Below are 20,325 nucleotides of genomic sequence, written 5' to 3' on the forward strand. Positions count from 1 at the left end.
ACGTAAAAAAAAAATCCCTTTCGGGCAGTCAATAATTACGAATGTGGTGGAGAACACGCGCTAAGAAGACGTCAGCGTGCCGCCATTACGTTAAACATGCGATTGTATTGCAACACATTTGTTGGCAAATTGCTGCGGGTATAGCTTATGGTGATTGGAATAAGGGGTTTCATCGCCCGGGTTCCTGCTTAATTGCACGCGGTATTTATGTACGTACGTATGTGTGTGTGTGTTGAACTTATTTCGCATCGTACGTAGCCAAGGGCAACAAACTAAACAGAAAAACTCAGTTCTCAAGAAAATCTTTTCAATGCAGATTAAAAAGCGCATAGCTCAATTCGCATTGAAATATCGGAAGGAAGAGCGTTCCAGACGACCGCAGAAGGGCACCTGAAAGCGCGCGATGCAGTGCCCGTCTTTGTTCGATGGTTCGCCAAAAGCCGATGCGAGGATGACCATTTAGTTGGAACGCAAGCAAAGGTGACCGCTGTTCTGTTTCCCCATGACACAGTATAGAATGACGGAGCTTGATGATGCCGCGATGAACAGTGGTGTCATCAACCCGCTCGTGAGCACTCCGCTGGCAGGGCTTGAACGACGCCAATTAGACCGCTGTAAAGGTAATGGCACAGCTCTGCAATGTATTGCGCAGTTCGCTGCTGGCGGAAAAGGCTACCACGATAACGACAAGAGGATGCTCTTCAGAGCCCCCTCTAGGCCATACGTCTTGGAAGAGTTGGCAGTACCCACACCCTACCCCACCACACGCCACCTGATGATCGATTAACTGTGGCGCATTCATTTATCCTGCTCCGTGGACAGAGGCATGGGTATTTAAGAAGCGTGCCCATTTTTGTTCCAACTGCCGCTCCGGGGAATCGTACTGGTGACCTGGATTACAAGTCCAACGTGCTAGGAATTACGCCACAGAATTGCGTACCCTTGATACGGCACTATACGAGGGGAAAATACAATTAACGCATGCGTGCAGACACAGTAATGCAAAACATACACGCGTTGGGCACGAATCCCACGGTCAATTGTTCGTGCAATCCGGGCGTGAACAGCATGGCTCATCTCCCACCACAGTTCCCACCTGCGCACAGCGCACACACCGGCATCTGGGGAAAAAACCAAGCTAACTCGCCATTAGCACTAGACAGCCCACCCACTGATCCTAGCCGAATCCAAAATAGCCAACTAGCCTCAAGCATTAACCCTCCCACCGACCCTTGCCCTATCCAACCAGCTAACCAGTCAACCAGCCACTCGTGCTACCATTCCCACTGACCATAACCCTGATACAACTAGCGAGTCAACTAGCCACCAGTACTAACCCTCCCCCTGACCATAACCCTTTTCAACTAACTCGCCAACCAGCCACTATTACTAACCCTCACACTGACAATAACCCTATACAACGCCAACCAAACACTGGTACTGGCCCTCCCCCTGACCCTAACCCTATATAACTAACTCGCCAGCCAGCCACGATTACTAACCCTCACACTGACAATAACCCTATACAACGCCAACCAAACACTGGAACTGGCTCTCCCCCTGACCCTAACCCGATATAACTAACGAGCCAGCCAGCCACTCGGAATGGACCTCCCGCTGATCGTAATCAGCAATCTCTGACCTTAACGCACATTTCGTTCCCTTTTCAGTTTTGGTGCTCACAACGTTGCCGTGACCGTGCAAAATGACATTTCCAAATTGCATGAATCATGTATCCAACCCTTATCATTCGCGTGCCATGTCGGCGCATGGCCGAACACCTGCGTATCGTTTCTGGCGCTTGCTTGCTTATTTCTCAGACTCGAAATGAACGAAAGGCGCAGCAGATCAAGAAACATGGACAGACACCAAGCCAAGACCGTCAAATGATCCTGATCCAATTATAAGAGCCGCTGTCCCCAGGTAGAATATGGCGCTTATGTGCGCGAGAGGCTGGAGTGACAGCTGATGAAAACAAATGGTGACAGAATGACAGAGAGAATACTCCAGGGGCCATCAGCGTGCACATTGAGCGACATTATCAGAGAACGTTGGATCATATTGACTTCAGTTGCATACGACTTGAAACGCAGAGGCGCCAGCACGATGAATTCTTTATGCTACCGTCGATAGAATGCACGGCTGACGGCGATAATGATGATGATAATTACTCACTAATGATACTCTGTAATGCACCTATACACGCTAACTATTAATCTTGCCAAATAGAACATCTGTACACAAGCTTGTTTACGCACGCCATGTATACAGACACGTGCGCATAACCTTTTGCTGGAATATCGCGTTATCAATGTATCAGGAACAAATATTGACGCTTGCATTTTAATGGGGGTGTATAGATTTAATGCACCACAACAACGCCGCATACTAAACATTCATTATTTTTTAACTCTCATCAAAACAGTGTGCAATTGTTCATTCGGGCAAAATACCAATCGCTGCAATGCAAAGCAAAATGTCAAAAAATATCTCTGCATTCGCGGTCACGAACGATGCCGCGTGACAGCCGGTAGCACGTGGGTCCCGCAGAAGCTTCTCGCGATGGGGACACGAAGGTTCGCGTCACGGTTCGATTCCCCGCCGAGCGGTGCACACCGAACAGGCGGCGCGCGCACGCCACGCACATCTCGACTCCACCGCAAAACCTTGCACAACAATCATTGGCTCCGGCTGTTTGCATCGCAAATCCCCCTTCTTTTTTTCTGTACACCCCCCCCCCACTCCTCCCGTGAGTGAGGCACCCGTTTTTCCTTTTCGAGATTTTTTTTGTTTGGGAATAATACCGTGAAAATTACGAGTAAAAATTATGCACAAAACAGGATGATTATTTAAATAAATAAAAAACCCCCACAGAACCCACGACACAAAAAGTCCAGTTTTATACCCATAGCAACCCGGCATTTATGAACAGAACATGGGGGTATGGAGGTGCTTCGGAGGAGGAGCGGGGGAATGGGAAGGAGGAGGAGGAGGGAGCGCTCACTTGCCGTAGCTTGTTAAGGACTCCGAGGCGAGAAGGGAGGGAGGGAGTGAGAGAGAGAGAGGAGGGAGCTCTGCTGGAGCCAGCATCAGCGCCCGTATTGTTTGAGGGACCGAGGCGTCAAGTCGTGCGCGACCACTACCCCCCACCCACCCCCACTCACAGTGGCGAGCTGATGCGTGGCCGAGGCACCGCGCGACGTTTCGCAGACGACGGAGCGCGCGGCTGCTCAATCGCGATCGTCTCTGCTGCGTAACCGTGGACGAGGAGGATTGCGACGTGCGATGCTTTTCACTTTCGCGTCGTCAAGGTATCGTCATGCCGCGACCAGAATGCCAGGGACGGGTGATATCGCTCATATGGAACGTTGCGTAATGCGCAACTCCAATTAATGAGACGAGGTCCGCGGCTGCCCTTGCCTTTTCACATGCAAAGAAGAGGCGACCCTGTTTCAGCGCGCACCGCAGCTCGATTTAATCGACTGAGACGCAACGTTCGCGCGAGGAATGTCGGCTCTCCGTCGAAAATTTGGTGAAGACTACCAGGTGGTGAGCACCAGCGGCGTGGGCGCTGCCACCGGCGACTCGGAGAGGGATTCCAAGAGGAAGCGGCAGCGCTTCGTGGAGAAGAACGGCCACTGCAACGTGCAGAACGGCAGCATTGGCAGCGACACGAGCCGCTACCTGTCCGACCTCTTCACCACGCTGGTGGACCTCAAGTGGCGCTGGAATATGTTCATCTTCGTGCTCACCTACACCGTGGCCTGGCTCTTCATGGCCTCCATGTGGTGGTTCATCGCCTACTCGCGCGGGGACCTGGACAAGACACACGATGGCAACTACACGCCGTGTGTCACCAACGTGCACAGCTTCCCGTCGGCCTTCCTCTTCTTCATCGAGACCGAGGCCACGATCGGGTACGGATACCGCTACATCACGGACAAGTGTCCCGAGAGCATCATCCTATTTCTCTTCCAGTCCATCCTGGGCTCCATCGTGGACGCCTTCCTCATCGGCTGCATGTTCATCAAGATGTCGCAGCCCAAGAAGCGCGCAGAGACACTCATGTTCAGCCAGAGCGCAGTGATCTCCCGGCGGGACGGGCAGCTCTGCCTCATGTTCCGCATCGGGAACCTGCGCAACAGCCACATGGTGTCGGCGCAGATCCGCTGCAAGCTCATCAAGGTAACTCGCGACCCCCCGTGCTCCTCGCCGCCCCAATTACTCGTGAGTGCTTTCAGGCACGCGCGGTGCCTCGAGCTAAGGTGGGTGGTAGCGAGCTCCAGCCTGAGTTTTTTTGATTGCAGGTGGCATGAGCAGGTGGTTCATCAATTGATTAGAGCACTACAGGAAATCGGTGGCTAAGGGCAATGCACCGTAGTGGGTGCTGCTGCTGCTGCTGAGCTGTCACCAGATCGTGTTCTTTCGCGAAGCTGCACCGTTTTCCTGGTGGGAAAATCCGAGAGGGAACAATACTGCTCACTTTTACTGGGACCACGGCACGTCCCTGGGTAGACTTGGTCATCGCCGCAACCGAATGTCGAGGTTCACGCGATACAATGAGACGTGGAATTGCACGGTTGCGCATTACGTAATTGTGTTGTTTGCGCGTTGAAAAGAGTTTCAGAAAAACGCGCTCCTGATGATCAACATTCGTGCGCAGCGCGAGCGCGCGGAGACGCGCACGCTGGTGTCGAACGATTAGAGATGGTGGAGGTTTGCAAATAATTATTTCGCAGATTTTGAAAAAAAAGAATTGGCAATATTCCAGTGATCTATTGATGCTAGAATTTTGAAATTACTACGGTTGAGAAAATAGGCATTAGAGTATATATCGAAATGTTGTGGACGACTACGCACGCGCATTGTACACCACCACAAAGAACATTTCATACTGTCGTGGCTGCCAGTTTCTCAAAACCCCCGCGAGTACTTCGGGAAGTTTTGGATTGCAACCGTAGGTGTGCCATTTGAACGCGCGCTGCGATGTGCAGCACGAAGGTCAAGTGATATCGGTGACCTGCACGCAATTTGAGCAGCTCTGTAGTGCTGCTTGGTCGGCAATCGCGCACCGAAGCGCAAGGGATCATTTCCAGAACGCGCCGCGACGCACGCGCGCATGAGCCGTTGTCCACACGGGGGAGTTGTTAGAATGTCTATCCGTAGCATTTGCTCTGATATGCGTGTTTTGGTCTCTCTCACTCCCTGCGTAACTGAACCGTAATGGCCTCAACATCATGAGAACAGGCATCGGTTAGTTACCATTCGCTCCAGAAACAGTCCATTCACGCGGTCCAGTATTGCACTGCGGCAGTTTGGTCCGGAGCTAACGACGATGCCGTAGGAAGCAGGTGCCCCACAGGTAGCATACATGGGAATTTATAAACTCGGTTCCATCTTCCCGTAATGTAGAGATTGTTGGTAGAATATTTAAATATACAAGCCGGCCTCGGCTTGCGAACTCCCGACTTATGAACACCCTTACTTACAAACCAGCTTCCGTGAAATATACAAAAAATTACGTTGACTTAAGACGCGAACTCGCAATTGAAAACTGAACCACGGAACTATTTTGTTCAGAGGAGCGATCTTCCGCGAGGTGTAAATAAGTCGGCCTCGCGCTGGGAGTGAGTGTTTGTGTGTGTGTAGCTTAGCGGTAGTGTCGTGGTTTGCGCGGTGCGCTACGAACCTGGCGACCCCGGTTCGATTCGCGCTCACGGCAAACACCGGTGACGATTATCTGAACCGGTCCTGGGCCTCCCCTAGGTCGACTCGACCTCAAATGAGTACCTGGTGCGGAGTGTAAACATCGCCACTGGGGATACAAAGGCTGCCGGGCGTGGTGATGGCCCTCGTGTGCCGTGCTGGCCTTCATAGGTGCTCGCTAACAACACTTGCCCCAACAGTCTGTTAAGGCTATACGGGGGTTCTTTGTCTCGTGTGTGTGCACGCGTTGCCCTGTGTGTGTGCAATTGTGGTGACGAATTGCCCCCCTTCCGACCACAAGCTAGCATTAGGACTCAAATCAAAATAAATGTTTTTTTTGTCAATTTATGTTACTTTATTTCATGTTTTATTTACTAGACAGCAATTTTTTATAGCGTTACATAGAAATGTCCAATATTTCTTCTTAATTATGAGTTCAACAATGCTTCCCTTTTTTTACCGTAACACATTTCATACCACTGACCGTATGGGCATTTAAATTAAGTGCATCAATGTATTCCGACTTACGAACCGTTCGACTTACGAACGGGTCTCAGGAACGAACTTGGTTCGTAACCCGAGCACTGCCCGTACACACCAAGTATAGAATACACACCGAGTATAGAATACATGGCGTGATAACGTGCCTCTTTGCTCAATGTCACACGGACTTTCAATATATCAGTATTAATTTAGAATCACAAGACTTTAATTTGAGATTGCCACAGAGTAACGGGACTCGGCCATCAAAGGCTGCTTGAAATAATGTCTTATTTTAATTGTAGGTGACACATCTTAGGTCATATCTCGCACAACATCCTACAGCAACAATCTCCAGAGATACAACCGACATCCCATTCAAAATGAAATGTTTATTTTCAGGTCAGAAACGGTTGTTTAGAATAAGTAGATCATACCCGTTCTGGTTAAGGTAACATCATATGCCTTCCGTTTATTGCATGCAATGGATGATAATAGAAAAAAAACAAGAATGCTCACGATGATAAATTGAGCGCCTGCGTGGATTTGCCTGAAGGGATGTGAGAAAATCACATGCAGATTTACACCGAATTGGACATGACAACGTGGTGGCAGGAAACACACTATCAGCTTTAACCGTGATGCTCCTTGTCTCATAAAATCCATCCGGGACCTCGGATAGGTGCGATGTTTCTAGCTGCACCTTTCAACAGCTTGCGGCCAAAAATGTAATTGGTCGTTGAAAAAATTACATTCTTCACGTGCTGTTATGTTGGCTGTTTTAAGAGCTCTTTATGTTACTCAAACATTAGAATACATAAAGGGAGCTTTACGTTGGAGAATCCATAAACTGCTAATCGTGAGTGCATGGAGCGCGTATATCGTCCACTTTAGACCCTCAGATGCAATCAATGCGGTAATTATAAAATTTATAATTTCATTTTGACGGAGATGTATGTAAGGATAATGGTCAGTTTTTATTGTGCTGTATTTAACAAGCATAGAAGGGATGATATATTTATTTTAATACCACCAACATTGGAATATTCTATGCCAATGCTCTGTGAAATCTCAAATGGCGCAAATACTTCATATTTTTTTACCTCGAATTTCTGCTTGGAAAAAAAAATGCTGACATCTGGCAAGCATCAATGCACTGAGCGATGTGACATGGTTGTATTTACAGCAAAACATTTATCATCGTCGGCCTCATTGTGAAGAATATAAGTAACCACATACATAGGCAAACAATGCTTTTTTCCATTTCTGTCCATCTTTATAAAGCATTTAAACAAAATTCGCATCCTATCATATGGCCTTCTGTGAGTTTTTTTTTCTTCTCAAAACATTGTTTTAACACAAGCAAACTCTGCACGGGTTTTTGACGGTCAATGTCTCATCAATGGAGTCATGTTTGCTTAAACGAATGCTGGTGCACTGGCAGTTGTTTATATGCAGATGTTTATTGACAAGGACTCTTTCTAAAGAGAAGGTGTATTTGCCTGTAAATATTTGACACATGCCCAGCATTGGTTTCAGAAAACCTAGCTATGTTAATCGCCACTGATTATGAAAACTGGTCCAGTGATTGCTTTTATTACACCAATGCGGCAAAAAAACTGGCAGAAGGCCATGTGGTGATGATTGGTGTAAAAAAATTGTATATATTTAGGTAGTGTTTCTATGTTTGTGGCATCCAAGAAGGATATTAGTGGTGCATGCTTTTATAGGAGCACGACATGCACACTTATTTCACGATGTCAATTGTCACAAAAATCATATTTTGTATAAAATCCAATATTTAAAATAATTTCAATAGAGCCCAGAATTCCAGAATAACTTGCCATTAATAGTATGAACAGCAGGTCTCCTTTGAAAATAATAGTACAAAATGCTGATTTCAAAGAGACTGAACTATGGACATAAACATACATGTAAACATATATACTTGTAAATCTGTAGCCATGCGATTAAGGATCTCGCCTTTGGATCAAAGATAAAGGTGTCGACAGTCGACAATACTCGGTAACTGCCCAGTAATTTTGGCGGAGAATTTTCCGAAGCACATATCTGCTTCTAGATTTGAAGCTTTCGTGACTGCAAGGATTCATACTCTTAGGTTTTTTCGGTAAAGTCACGTAGGTAAAAAATTTTAAATTAATAAAAGTAAAATAAAACAAATTAAAAAATTCACGACGTTTCGGAAGCGACACAAGCCTCCGTCTTCAGGTGGAACCGTCACAGCCACGACAGCTGTATCAAGTTAATGAGAGATCACAAGAAATACTACCCCGTATATATAATGGTTGAGGGGGGAAGGGCCAGGAACGGCACACTTTTTTTTATTTGTTTTATTTTACTTTTATTAATGTAAAAATTTTTTACCTACGTGACTTTACCGAAAAAACCTAAGAGCACATATCTGCTGTAAAAACGTGAATCAAAGGCAAGGGCAGCCCATTGTCAGCATCAAAGCTCAATACCCACACGTTCGTAGACCTCATAATAACTTAGCAATAGAGGTGATGAATCTCAAGTAATGAATCTCATTACCTCTTTGAGATCATTTAAAATGTATAGACTGTGCAATAGAATTGGCCAAACATCACCATGTAAGGCCCTTTTGAGAGAATTATCAAACTCAACGTAGGTAAAGGGCTTTTATTGTTAAGAGGTGTGTGGTTTTGAGTGCGCATGTGCATGCGGGGAGTCGTGGGACAATGGTACGCTCACTCCGTGACAAACCTGGCAATTCCTGCCCATAGCAAATATATTTTCTAAGTAATGGATAAATCAGTCCTGGGTCTACCCTATGAGGTCCCTGACACCACCGCACATGTGCCATGTCAGCCTTAATAGGTGTTCGCTCACAGCACTTTACACGCCAGTCGATACAAAAGTCTATATGCGTGGGGGGGATTTTTAGTTGTTGTCATTTTTGCCCGCAGTCTCGACAGACGCGGGAAGGCGAGTTCCTGCCACTCGACCAGCTGGAGTTGGACGTGGGCTTCAGCACAGGGGCCGATCAGCTCTTCCTCGTCTCGCCACTCACCATCTGCCACGTCATCGACGACAGAAGCCCCTTCTATGAGCTGTCACAGCGGGCGCTTCAGACGGAGCAGTTTGAAGTGGTGGTGATCCTGGAGGGCATAGTCGAGACCACGGGTATGGAGCACATAGTTACAGCTGCTGTAGCTTTTGGACAATCCAACATAATGCTTTTAATCCTGTTAGTGTATCACACACAGATTTGTGGTACTCCCCAGAACCGCTAGGCTGATGGTTGGCCAGGCGACGGTGGTACAGCATGTGGGCTTGTGAGCCCATCTGCGAGGACTCTTGAGTGTTATGCTCTCACATACACCGTTGGTTTTTCTGGGTATTCCAGTTTCCCCTTACATGCAAAACACTCGATTGAAATCGCCAAACTTCCCAATGCAGGATTCTCTTGAAAAAATGTCTTGAGACTCAGTGATGATTTGTCCAATTTACGAGATTAAAGCTGTTTATTATTATGCAAGCCCTAATATACAATTGATTGTGATTTAGTTGAAAGGCTATTTGCATGAGGATTATTTTCGCCAACATTTCCAAAAAAGATGATAAAATATCATGCCGAGCAAACGCTAGAATTAATAAGTTAAAATAAAATGTGAAATAATGTATCTCAAATTTAAAAATACATTGTATTGAAGATGGCATCATCGGTTATATAATTCTTATGAACAGTCTTTGAATGTTAATTCTTGTTGGTCGAGTGGACATTTTCTAAAGGCAAAACCCATTTATCGTAATATGAATGTTATGTCAATTTGAACTCAATTACAAGCTATTTATAACCATACTCTCAGCATAAATTATAATGTTAACGAATATGTAACTGTCTTTTTAAGTAGGGATAGCATCTGTTGTGCACTTACATGAAAGCATGTGGGACAATGAGGGTTCATGAAAGCTATGTTGGACAGTGCATGTGCATATCGTTTGGTTGGTGGTGACAGGTAATGATCAGGTAGTGGGATTCTCGGTCCGTCTGGGAATCGAAGATAGAGTACTTCAGATAGAGTAATCCAGCTATCATGGACACTGCAAGGAAATAAAAATGCATGCCCCAACAACAAAAAGCCTTGAAGATCTAGAAGTAGATGAAACATAAGAATGAATTAACTTCTAAATGAGGGCAAAATACACTGAAATATATACAAAGTTAAGCGTGTGCAGAGATGAGAGAATGATTGGTAAATGCATCATATGGGTGAGGAATGATAGGAGAATGTCCATTAGGGTTTTCAGCCAGTAGGAACACGAAGATAATGATCAACTTAAAAAAAGGAAAAATAGAATGGAAATGGAGGAGCGAAATGGAGCAATTACAAATGAACTTGACTTGATTGAGTTGTGCCTGTCCTGAGTTGTGTCTCTCCGTCAACAAATTTAACACAGGAAGTGATCACATGCCGATTAAAATGCAAGCTAATCTTCGACACTGCTAAAAACAGGCAACAAAAAAATCGTTAATGAGGCAGGTGAATTCATTTAAATTCAAATCAAAATTACAAAGGGCTTTAATCGCTTTCAGTCATGTCATAATAACACTGTGATGCACACCGTACACTAAACGTGTGGGGAAAGTGAAAACATCTGACAGAAGAGGTAATCTGACACCACCAAAGCATGTTGGAGAAAAACAGAGATATGAAAATGGATGGACATTTCCAACAAAATAAATAATAATAAATACTTGGAAATACAATGAGGAAAGTGAATAAGAAAACAGCACAAACATTATGGAGCATGACTGAGCAAAAAGGATGTTGATTGTTGGTGAGTCATAATTAGCAGAGCCCTTCTCGGGCAAGCTAGAACCATGATGCGTGACGTTGACAGAATCGTATACAAGTTCTCCAAGCAACAACAAAACACCGCATTGTTTGAAGAACATGAGTTTAAAAACATTTATACAGAGGCAATTATATAAGGCTGAACATGATTACCTTCATGAAAAATAATAATAGGATTAACCCTTTCTGGCAAAAAAACTGGTGTTTTAAGATGTTCAAACACTAAATAGATGCCTTTTTCAAGGAATGAAGTCTGCGTTTAGCACACGTACTTGCGGTGGTACATGTATCAGAGCATTTTAGCTTGGGATGAGCAGCTTTAAATGCTCTAATAGTGGCATTGTCTTTGTACTGGTCACCTTTTGGCGTTATTCTCTGCTCTGACACTGGTGAGACGAGGCCATAAAGAAAGCTGTCTCTGCTGCTGGCTAATCAGTTTCAAAGACAATGCTTTTGTTATCAGAGCATGTTTGTTTGCATGTTCACCACAAGTACTGCGGTGAATGCAGGCATGATTCCTTGTGTAATGCGGGTGTAAACGGCCCTCCGGAGGTGCCGTCATGAGGGGAGGAGTTAGGTCACGTGGGGGGGAGAGGGGTTGAGTATAGAAGGAGGGGAACCGGAAGAGGATAGGGAGTGACGGGGAACCAGGAACAGAGAGAGGCCACGAAGGGCGAAGCAGAGGGTGGCGAGATCGCCACGAACACGGGGGAGCGAGGATCGGCACCGTTGGCCAGCGGTGACCGACCCGAAGCAGCGAGGAGGCTGCAGTCAGCAGCGGGGCTGCATACAGAGTCAGCAGCGGGTCTGCATACGGTAGCAGCCAGAGGGTCTGCACATAGGGGTAGCAGCGGGAGTCTGCATAGAGGTAGCAGCGAGTCTGCAGGGAGGAGGTTACAGTAGATGAAGCGGAGAGTCAGAGGGAAGAAGGAGCTATAATAGCAGTGAATAGCCGGGGGCTACAAATACAGAGTTATAACAGAGTGCCGTGTGGGTGAGGACGAGAACCCAATAAAAGACACGAAGACAGAAGGAAGTGTCCGAGTCCTTTTATTACACTTGCAAAAGGTTTCTATTTGGTGTTTGAACATCTTAACACCTTTCGATTTAAAGCTTTCGTGACTGCAGGGATTCATCTTCTTGGTTCTTTCGGTAAAGTCACGTAGAATGGAAATAATAAAATAATAAAAATAAAACATAATAAAATCATTCTCACGACGTTTTGGCCACAACGCAAGCAGCCGTCCATTCTACGTAACTTTACCGAAAGAACCAAAAAGATCTTAACACCTGTTTTGTTGCCATGGAGAGTAAACCTATTCTTATTTGTCATACTTTGATACTGACACAAAGGTCTCAGGATAAAATTTGTAAAATAAATAGAAAAGGTTGGACATGTTGGAGTGCGTTTTAAAATTTTAATGTAATAAAAAAAAATAACATGGTAATGTGTCTGATGAAAAAAAAAGCGCCGACAAAGTAAATATATAAGCTGGACGTACGCAAATAAGCACAAGGAGATAGATGCTTGAAGCACACCGAGCAGCAGAGAATAAAGGCAAATGTAGTCATCATATTGACTGCAAAGAAACGTATGCCGAATTGGTAGCATACGTCATCAGAAGGGTTTGATGGTAGATGGACGAGAATTACAAAGGAGGGAACACACCCTGGAGGACGACCAACACAGAGATGGAGCGATGATCTTAGCTCATTGCAAGAGTACTTGGATTGTGGCATTGCAAGACCATGAGGGGTGGTGACGACTGAGGAGACCTTCATTCAGCAGTGTTTCGATCATGGCTGATGATTCGTGGCATTGTGGTTCACAAAGATTCTCGTTGTCAAGTGATATCTGAAACTAGCGTGTGCTTCCCTAAGGTCAGCTCAGCCTAAAATGAGTATGCCTAATCCCGTTGTGTCAACTAAGGCACTGGGGAGACAAAGTCAATCGATCAGGCGGTTGCTTTAGCCACACAGCTCCCTCATCTGTCGTTCCAGCCTAAATCCCGCAACAGTCTCTATTGTCGCTAACGAGTGGGTTGGGGCGGGCGCTGTTTGTGCCGGGGTGATCTTTCCATTCTTTGTGATGTGACAGGAATGACGTGCCAGGCCAGGACATCTTACACCGAAGACGAGGTGATGTGGGGCCACCGCTTCCTGCCAGTGATCTCGCTGGAAGAAGGCTTCTTCCGAGTCGACTACTCACAGTTCCACACCACGTTCGAAGTGCCCACCCAGCCGTACAGCGTGCGGGAGCTGGAGGATGCCCTCAAGCTGCCCTCCAGCCCTCTCTCCAGCCCGCCGTACAACTGCATCACGGGCAGCGTGGCCTCCGGCAGTAACCTGGGCCAGAGCAAGCATTCTATCGAGTGCCTGGACAATTCCGACGACATCTTGAGCACCCTGCCGGCCAAGCTACGCAAGATGAACGTGAGCCGGGAGGACCTGCCCAAGAAGCTGCTGCGCATGAGCTCCATGACAACGGAGAAGACCTGCAGCATGGGCGACCTGCCCCTCAAGCTGCAGCGGATAAGCTCGGTGCCCGGCAGCCACGGTGACCAGCTGGTGGACACGGAGCAGAGGACAACCTTCAAGGCGATTCGATCTGGCACGGACTCGACCAAGTCCATTGCGGAGCTGCCACCCAAGCTGCAGAGGATTAACAGCACATTTGGGACGAGGACGGTGGACAACCTGCCAGCCAAGCTGCGCAAGATGAACTCGGAGAGGAGGATGAATGTATAAGGTGAAGAGGCCATGTCTCGTGGAGCGGTTTTCTGTCCTTGATGTGCTATGAGCGCACATACTAAATTCATTGGAAGTGCCATTAAGGCTGTGTGTGGGCTGGTAGGGCTACGCACGTCCTTCAAGATGTGAACGTGTGGAGTCTATGGACGTATGGATGGATGCAAGAGGCTCTTTTGAAGCTGTGAAATGGGGTGGGTGCTTGCTACATTTTTGCTTAAAGCAGGTAATTATATATGTGCCATATACAGAGACTCTTGGCTGATTCGCAGCGTTATTCTAGTCAAAGTGACACAGATTTGTAGCATCTCGTCGCTACTGGCAGGACCACGTTTTCGCTGTGATGAAGTCTTTTGGTTTTACAAAAGTAGTTTTCTGCATATTCGTAAACAAATCAATTGCGAGAATCAAAATAGCCACGTGTGTGCATTAATAACGCACTTACCAGAGAATGCTACTGTGTGATTCTATTCATTCTTAGAAGTCAGCATGAAACGAATCGGTGGTGATATTTGATTCATGTCACCTGTGAACCAATCGGCGAACAATCACAAGCGAGAAAGAAAACAAGACTGACGTTCTTTGGGGAACTGAATGAAAACTATAAAGATATATATTTTTAAAAAATATATTAAACGTCCCACTGTTGGTACACGACTTGGGATACTGTATTTAAGTTGCAGTGTTTTGACTCATTGGCAATGAGTGATGCACAATGGATCAATGAGAGGGAAGAGAAAGGACTTGGCTCCATGTTGACGCTGAGAAGGTAAGACTCAACATTCAGCAGGGGGAGTCACAACTGTTCAGGTTACATTGCAGTGCCTGTATACCCCCCAAACAACACGGAATATGTGCCCACCAAACATTCATTCATCTTTATACATGCAGCCAGCTTGGTGACGTGGGCAAAAAATGAGCTTTGTTTTATATTTGACCAAGGTGTGTGTGTATGTATGTGTGGCTGTCTGTGTGAGCGGTAGTGTAGCGGTTAGCGCGCTGCGCTACAAACCTGGCGACACGAGTTCGATTCCCGCTCACGGCCAACACCCAGTGACGACTATCTGAACCGGTCCTGGGCCTCCCCTAGGTCGACTCAGCCTCAAATGAGTACCTGGTGCATAGTGTAAACATCGCCACTAGAGAGACAAAGGCGGCCGGGCGTGGTGTTGGCCACCCACCGCCGCCGTGCCGGCCTTTATAGGTGCTCGCTAACAGCACTTGCTCCTACAATCTGTTTAGGCTATACGGGGGATCTTTGTCCGTGTGAGCCATGCGAATGTCTGAGCTGGAGAGTAGGAGGCCCGGCTCCACTGTTCTGGCAGACACGTTTCTGTACTTATTTTTGTTTAAATCCAAGCTCTGGGATGTGGCCACCGGACGATCGATGTTAAGTTTAACACAGTGTTCGATGACATTTGTTGGGGTGTCACGAACCCCATCGGATGAAGCAAAACGTTTACACATTCAACACATTGAGACCACGCGTGGAGTAGCCCTTATGTACTGTGTGACCACTTGGTAAAACCTTTAATCGAGGGCCTTGTTCGGTCATTGTTGGGGCACACTTAGCCGACGTGCATTTAAACCGGAATGCGATTTCACATCCATCATTAATTAGCTTCGGGTAAATGTTATATCCCACGTATTTTTTTTTTGCCAGATTCGGTTGATGATAAAGGCTACGGTGAGGAGGTAAAGGAAGCTATAGATTTGACCAACCAGCCCTTTACAGATATTCAGCGTGTCTTGCGTATGATCCATTTCAATAGCGCCTATAACCCACTGAATACGGAACGTTGGACCAAGTGTTGAGCCAACGTTTGCAACCATGTACAAACTTTGGCCCAAGGTGGCATGTTTACTGGGTAATGATTTGAGTTGTATTCTACGACAAATGCTTTCATGTCAAATCGATGCAAATGACATCCACTATATTAATACGTAACATATATATTGCTGGGTTTTTTTCGTCTTTAGAGGTTAGGACTTGTTAAGCCACAGTATAATTACATTTATGTCACTATGGTTGTGATTATTTTGACCTGCTGGCGTTGTGGATGTTTTGTATTGAACACAATTAATATTATCATCATCGTCGTCATCATCATCACGTAACGAGTCTATATTGTGGAGTTTTTTTGTTATGGAATATCTGATGTGTATCACTGCCTTTATTAGCGCCATCAGATACTGAAGGCGCGTATATAGATATGTTCTATAAACTATATACAGAATATTGTTTTATATACTAATTGTAAATAATGATTGACGATAGCTAGATCATACCTTCATGAAAGTTTGTATATGTTGATTGTACTTATTTAGTTGAGTGCATGCCTTCAACGTGTGACACTTATTAACAAACAGTATAATGTAATTTAACTTGCATCAACATTTGTTTGGTCGTGGTTGTAATTTGACAGCATTGACACGTGTTATTTGTTCGAAGTCAATCTTCAACAGCACTTCATGTATTACAAATGTTGTATAAAACATTTAAACTTATAGACGTTTATATAATTTTCACGTCTTTGATATCTACATAATGCTGTTGTGTTCTGCATTGTGTATAGAAACTGGATTGTGCATTTGGTGGTACGAAAAATGTACAACAGGCCATTGAACAATTGGCTCAAGGGTTTCTTCTGATGAGAGTCCACAGGGGTGTTTGACCAACTCAATGAAATCGCAGAAAAATCAGGGATGATTAAATCGCATTGGTTGTATGTATGTTGAATTTTTTTTTCACACCGTACGTAGCCGAACTGTGTTAATCGGAGGTGCGGGGAAGGACAACAAACTAAACACAAAAGCTGTTCTAAAGAAATGCGTTTTCAATCTAGGTTTAAAATTGCATCGTTCCATTAGCTTCCTATTATCAGAAGGAAGAGCGTTCCAGACGGCCGCAGAAGCGCATCTGAAAGTGTGCGATGCGGTAACCGTCTTTGTTCGATGGCTAGCCAAAAGCCACTGCTAGGATGAGCGGAGTTGGTGTGATAGTTTATGCTCCATGATGAGAGTATTGTGGCTCCAGCAAACATTCATCGCACATTTTGTCAATCCACTGCTGAATGAGGGCACCCCACACCTTTGTCGACTGTAAGAGATATTATGACCATACTTCACCACGCTGGTCAGTGCGGGTTTGGTGAAGGTAGCGTGGTGGGAGGTTATACATAATCGTGGCTTTGTCTGCACTGCTTTCTTTCGCCTACAACGCCTCCCTACGACTGTCTGTCTTTTGTGCATGGTGGTCACCTGTCCAATCACTATCCAGACCAAACTCTGCTTAGCTTCCAGGATCAGCTGAGATTGGGTGCATTCGTGGTGATTTGGTCATAGGCCCACAGGAGACACTTGCATATAATCGTCAGCAGTTTGAAGCTTGACGAGCATTAGTCAACAGGCAGAACACAAACAGGCACGCCGATATCTCACATTGTATTGTACTGTAGCTGCAATCCTTTGCATGCACAGATCTTGGATATATTAGTTACCAAGACAGCCCTCAGTAATGGCATGTTTTTTTTTACAATTACATGCCAGTTATGGTGAATTTTATTGTAATATGTTTATAAGAATGATTTGGTACATATATATGGTAAGAACAGCTCTAACAATGTCAGACTTAACTCAATTGTTATTTTATGTTTCATTTAAACGACTGACGCATGCGTAATCAATACAACGATATTTTAATCATGAATTTCTTATTTTTCCACCATTAAATGTTAAACAGCACCCATTACAAATAAAGTATTCGTGGATAGTTAGCGAATTGGGGGTTTCTTTCCATAAGCAGGAGGCTGTGTTGTTGTTTTAATCTCATAACAGGATAAACAGTTTGTTTTGTCGTATTATTTTTGACGGAATCCGTGTACGGCAGATTTAATGTACACCCATCTGTCGAATCACCTTACGCCATGTTACAGTGCACGTGCCAAATGATGACGTGTTTACCACGATAAAAAGGTAAAGGTGCAGTGAAATGTCTTGCTCACTCCACTGCTTGTGAAAATGTCTTCACTAAAACACATCTGTAGATCACCTGTAGTGTATCCATGGCTCACTCCTCCACACCGCGTATCTCAATGGACTGCTAAACATTTGAACCGAGTGATTAGTGGACTTTGATTTTTGTGTGTTATCAAAGTTATCACAGCAGCCAAACACCGCAAGCAGTGATTGCAAACACCAGTCCTTACATATACCCGTGTAACATTTGTAGAACTTGCCTTAGAAAAGTGTGGTCAATTTGTCGTCATTTTGTGGGTTAACGTTTTAATTTGAGGTTTGTAAACGTTGCTTGTGATGAAAGCAGGGCAGGAATGAGGACTGGAAAATTGTGCACTGAGTGGGTCATGTGGAGGAGACCTTTGCTTTTGAAACCCCATTTTCTCAATTTTCCCCTCCTCTTTGATGTTATTTATTTACTGTATACGTGTCTTAAATTCTGTAAGCTGAAAAAGGTAGTACCGTACTGTAACTGATCTTTGGTAAATATCATGGGCATGTTTTTACCATGTGAAAGATTACATTGTAAATTGAGCACTGCGAAAACCCTGTTGGGAAAGAATATATTTGACCGAATCATTTCTTGCCAAAATCGTAATAGAGATGAAAATGAGTGTCGATGCATGATGATTATGTTCGGTGGCTCCACTCTCGTTCACTGCCACGAAATGAAAGAGCAAAAGGGGAGCAGAGGTGGTGAACAGTTGTACAATACAGTACTGTATTTGTTTTTTTGTTTTTTACAGTGTGTACAAACCACAGAGAAATCCTGTAAGCATGCAGTGTTGTTTAAAATCGCCACAGTAAAATCCAAACTTTCAGATCAGTAAATTACTCTACTTTGTTTGTTTTCATTTGTTGGCTGCATATATTCTACATCAAGCTGCATTACCAATTCCCATATTATGTATACTGTAGCAGGACTGTACAGTACACATGTACAGGAGATGTGTTCCCAGTTTTTGGATAAATACAAAAAAATCTGATAAATAATTTTCGATTGTTCGAATTTGAGCCTGTGTTTTCCATCGATTTGAAAACGTGAATAATAACAGTTTGGGGCATAACTTATCAGTGTGTGTTGAGGAGAGAAGTGATGTTATTGTGATGTCAATTTTGCTAAAACGTGGAAGACGTGTAAGTTTGTTTGAAAGTGCATGGGAGTGAATGAGTCTGTGTGAAAGTGACCGAGGCATGTGTGAATGTGTGAGAGAGTGAGTGCGTTCGAGGTGTTTTTCGGTGTGCGTGAGCAAATGAGTCAGAGTTACTCAGGTGTTGTGAGTGAACCAGTGCACAAGATGCTTCATGCCACCGCCTGCAGCCGCTGTACAGCTGGTCTTGGTAGTGCACGCCTGTAGTGCAGCGCTTTAGAGGCATTGGGTTGGTGCATTTTGTAGAGATTTGTGAATCTCCCAAAAACCTGCTGTTCTGTGAGTTGGTGGTCAAGAAATTCCAGTACAGCACGTGGATTCATTATCTCTTTGTATGAGCGGATGTTCTACGGAAGAAAAACTCTTCTTAGTTGAAAAAGGAATTTGACAAACATCGTGATGCAGGGGCTCTCCTGAAAGCGACTGTCAAGGCCAAGTCTTTCTTCCTTCAGTGAAGGGCATTCATTATTATGAATTTGGGTTGTATTTTGGCACAAGTAAAACTCATTGGTAAAATAAATGCTCATTTTAGATGGTTACACCGTATAAACCTGGTTACAGCAACAACAAAAACTTGAACAAAACAATCTAAAAACAACCATTCATGGTCAAGTTCTAAAACGGCAAGGTTGTTCATCAACACGGTACAATCAGCACACAGAAGGCTCATAGAACACATCACATACAATTTTTAAAATAATATATAACTTTATCTGCAAAGCTGAGCAATCAGTTGCAAGTGCACGTGAGAGAAAACGTATACATCGTTGGCAAAATTTATAAACAATACTATTTACACTACATGAACATTTTTACTTCATGATTAAAATACAAACATATTTTAAAAGGTAAAAAATACATTCTACAAATGTTAAATGATGATTCCAATTTTAAAATTTTAGTATGTTACGGGATAAAATTGATCATTGTGGAAATGTACTTTCACTGAACAAATAATGAGACAAAGATTTTAAATTGGGCTCAAAATAACCACAAATTGATTACAGGTAAATTAAATGCGAAACCTATCCATACTACATACATAATATATTACAGAGACATACAGTGAGGGAAAAAAGTATTTGATCCCCTGCTGATTTTGTACGTTTGCCCACTGACAAAGAAATGACCAGTCTATAATTTTAATGGTAGGTTTATTTGAACAGTGAGAGACAGAATAACAACAACAAAATCCAGAAAAACGCATGTCAAAAATTGTATGAATTGATTTGCATTTTAATGAGGGAAATAAGCATTTGACCCCTCTGCAAAACATAACTTAGTACTTGGTGGCAAAACCCTTGTTGGCAATCACAGAGGTCAGACGTTTCTTGTAGTTGGCCACCAGGTTTGCACACATCTCAGGAGGGATTTTGTCCCAC

General features: G+C 44.5%; 1 protein-coding gene across 2 annotated transcripts; it reads left to right on the plus strand.

The window, feature by feature from the left end:
* The first annotated feature begins 3,123 nt into the window (after positions 1-3,123).
* KCNJ3 (potassium inwardly rectifying channel subfamily J member 3) lies at positions 3,124-18,626 on the plus strand. Of its 2 annotated transcripts, XM_061557228.1 has the most exons (4): positions 3,281-3,311; positions 3,440-4,185; positions 9,135-9,351; positions 13,126-18,626. In XM_061557228.1, exons 2-4 carry the CDS (start codon positions 3,508-3,510, stop codon positions 13,773-13,775), a joined length of 1,545 nt encoding a protein of 514 aa, XP_061413212.1. In that variant the 5' UTR covers positions 3,281-3,311; positions 3,440-3,507; the 3' UTR covers positions 13,776-18,626. The 2 variants fall into 2 exon arrangements, with proteins under 2 accessions (XP_061413210.1, XP_061413212.1); XM_061557226.1 differs by having other exon boundaries at positions 3,124-4,185.
* The last annotated feature ends 1,699 nt before the right edge of the window (positions 18,627-20,325 follow it).

Source organism: Lethenteron reissneri, chromosome 23, assembly GCF_015708825.2.
Source record: "Lethenteron reissneri isolate LAM-NWPU_2019-01 chromosome 23, ASM1570882v1, whole genome shotgun sequence".
In the NCBI taxonomy this organism is placed as follows: domain Eukaryota; kingdom Metazoa; phylum Chordata; class Hyperoartia; order Petromyzontiformes; family Petromyzontidae; genus Lethenteron; species Lethenteron reissneri.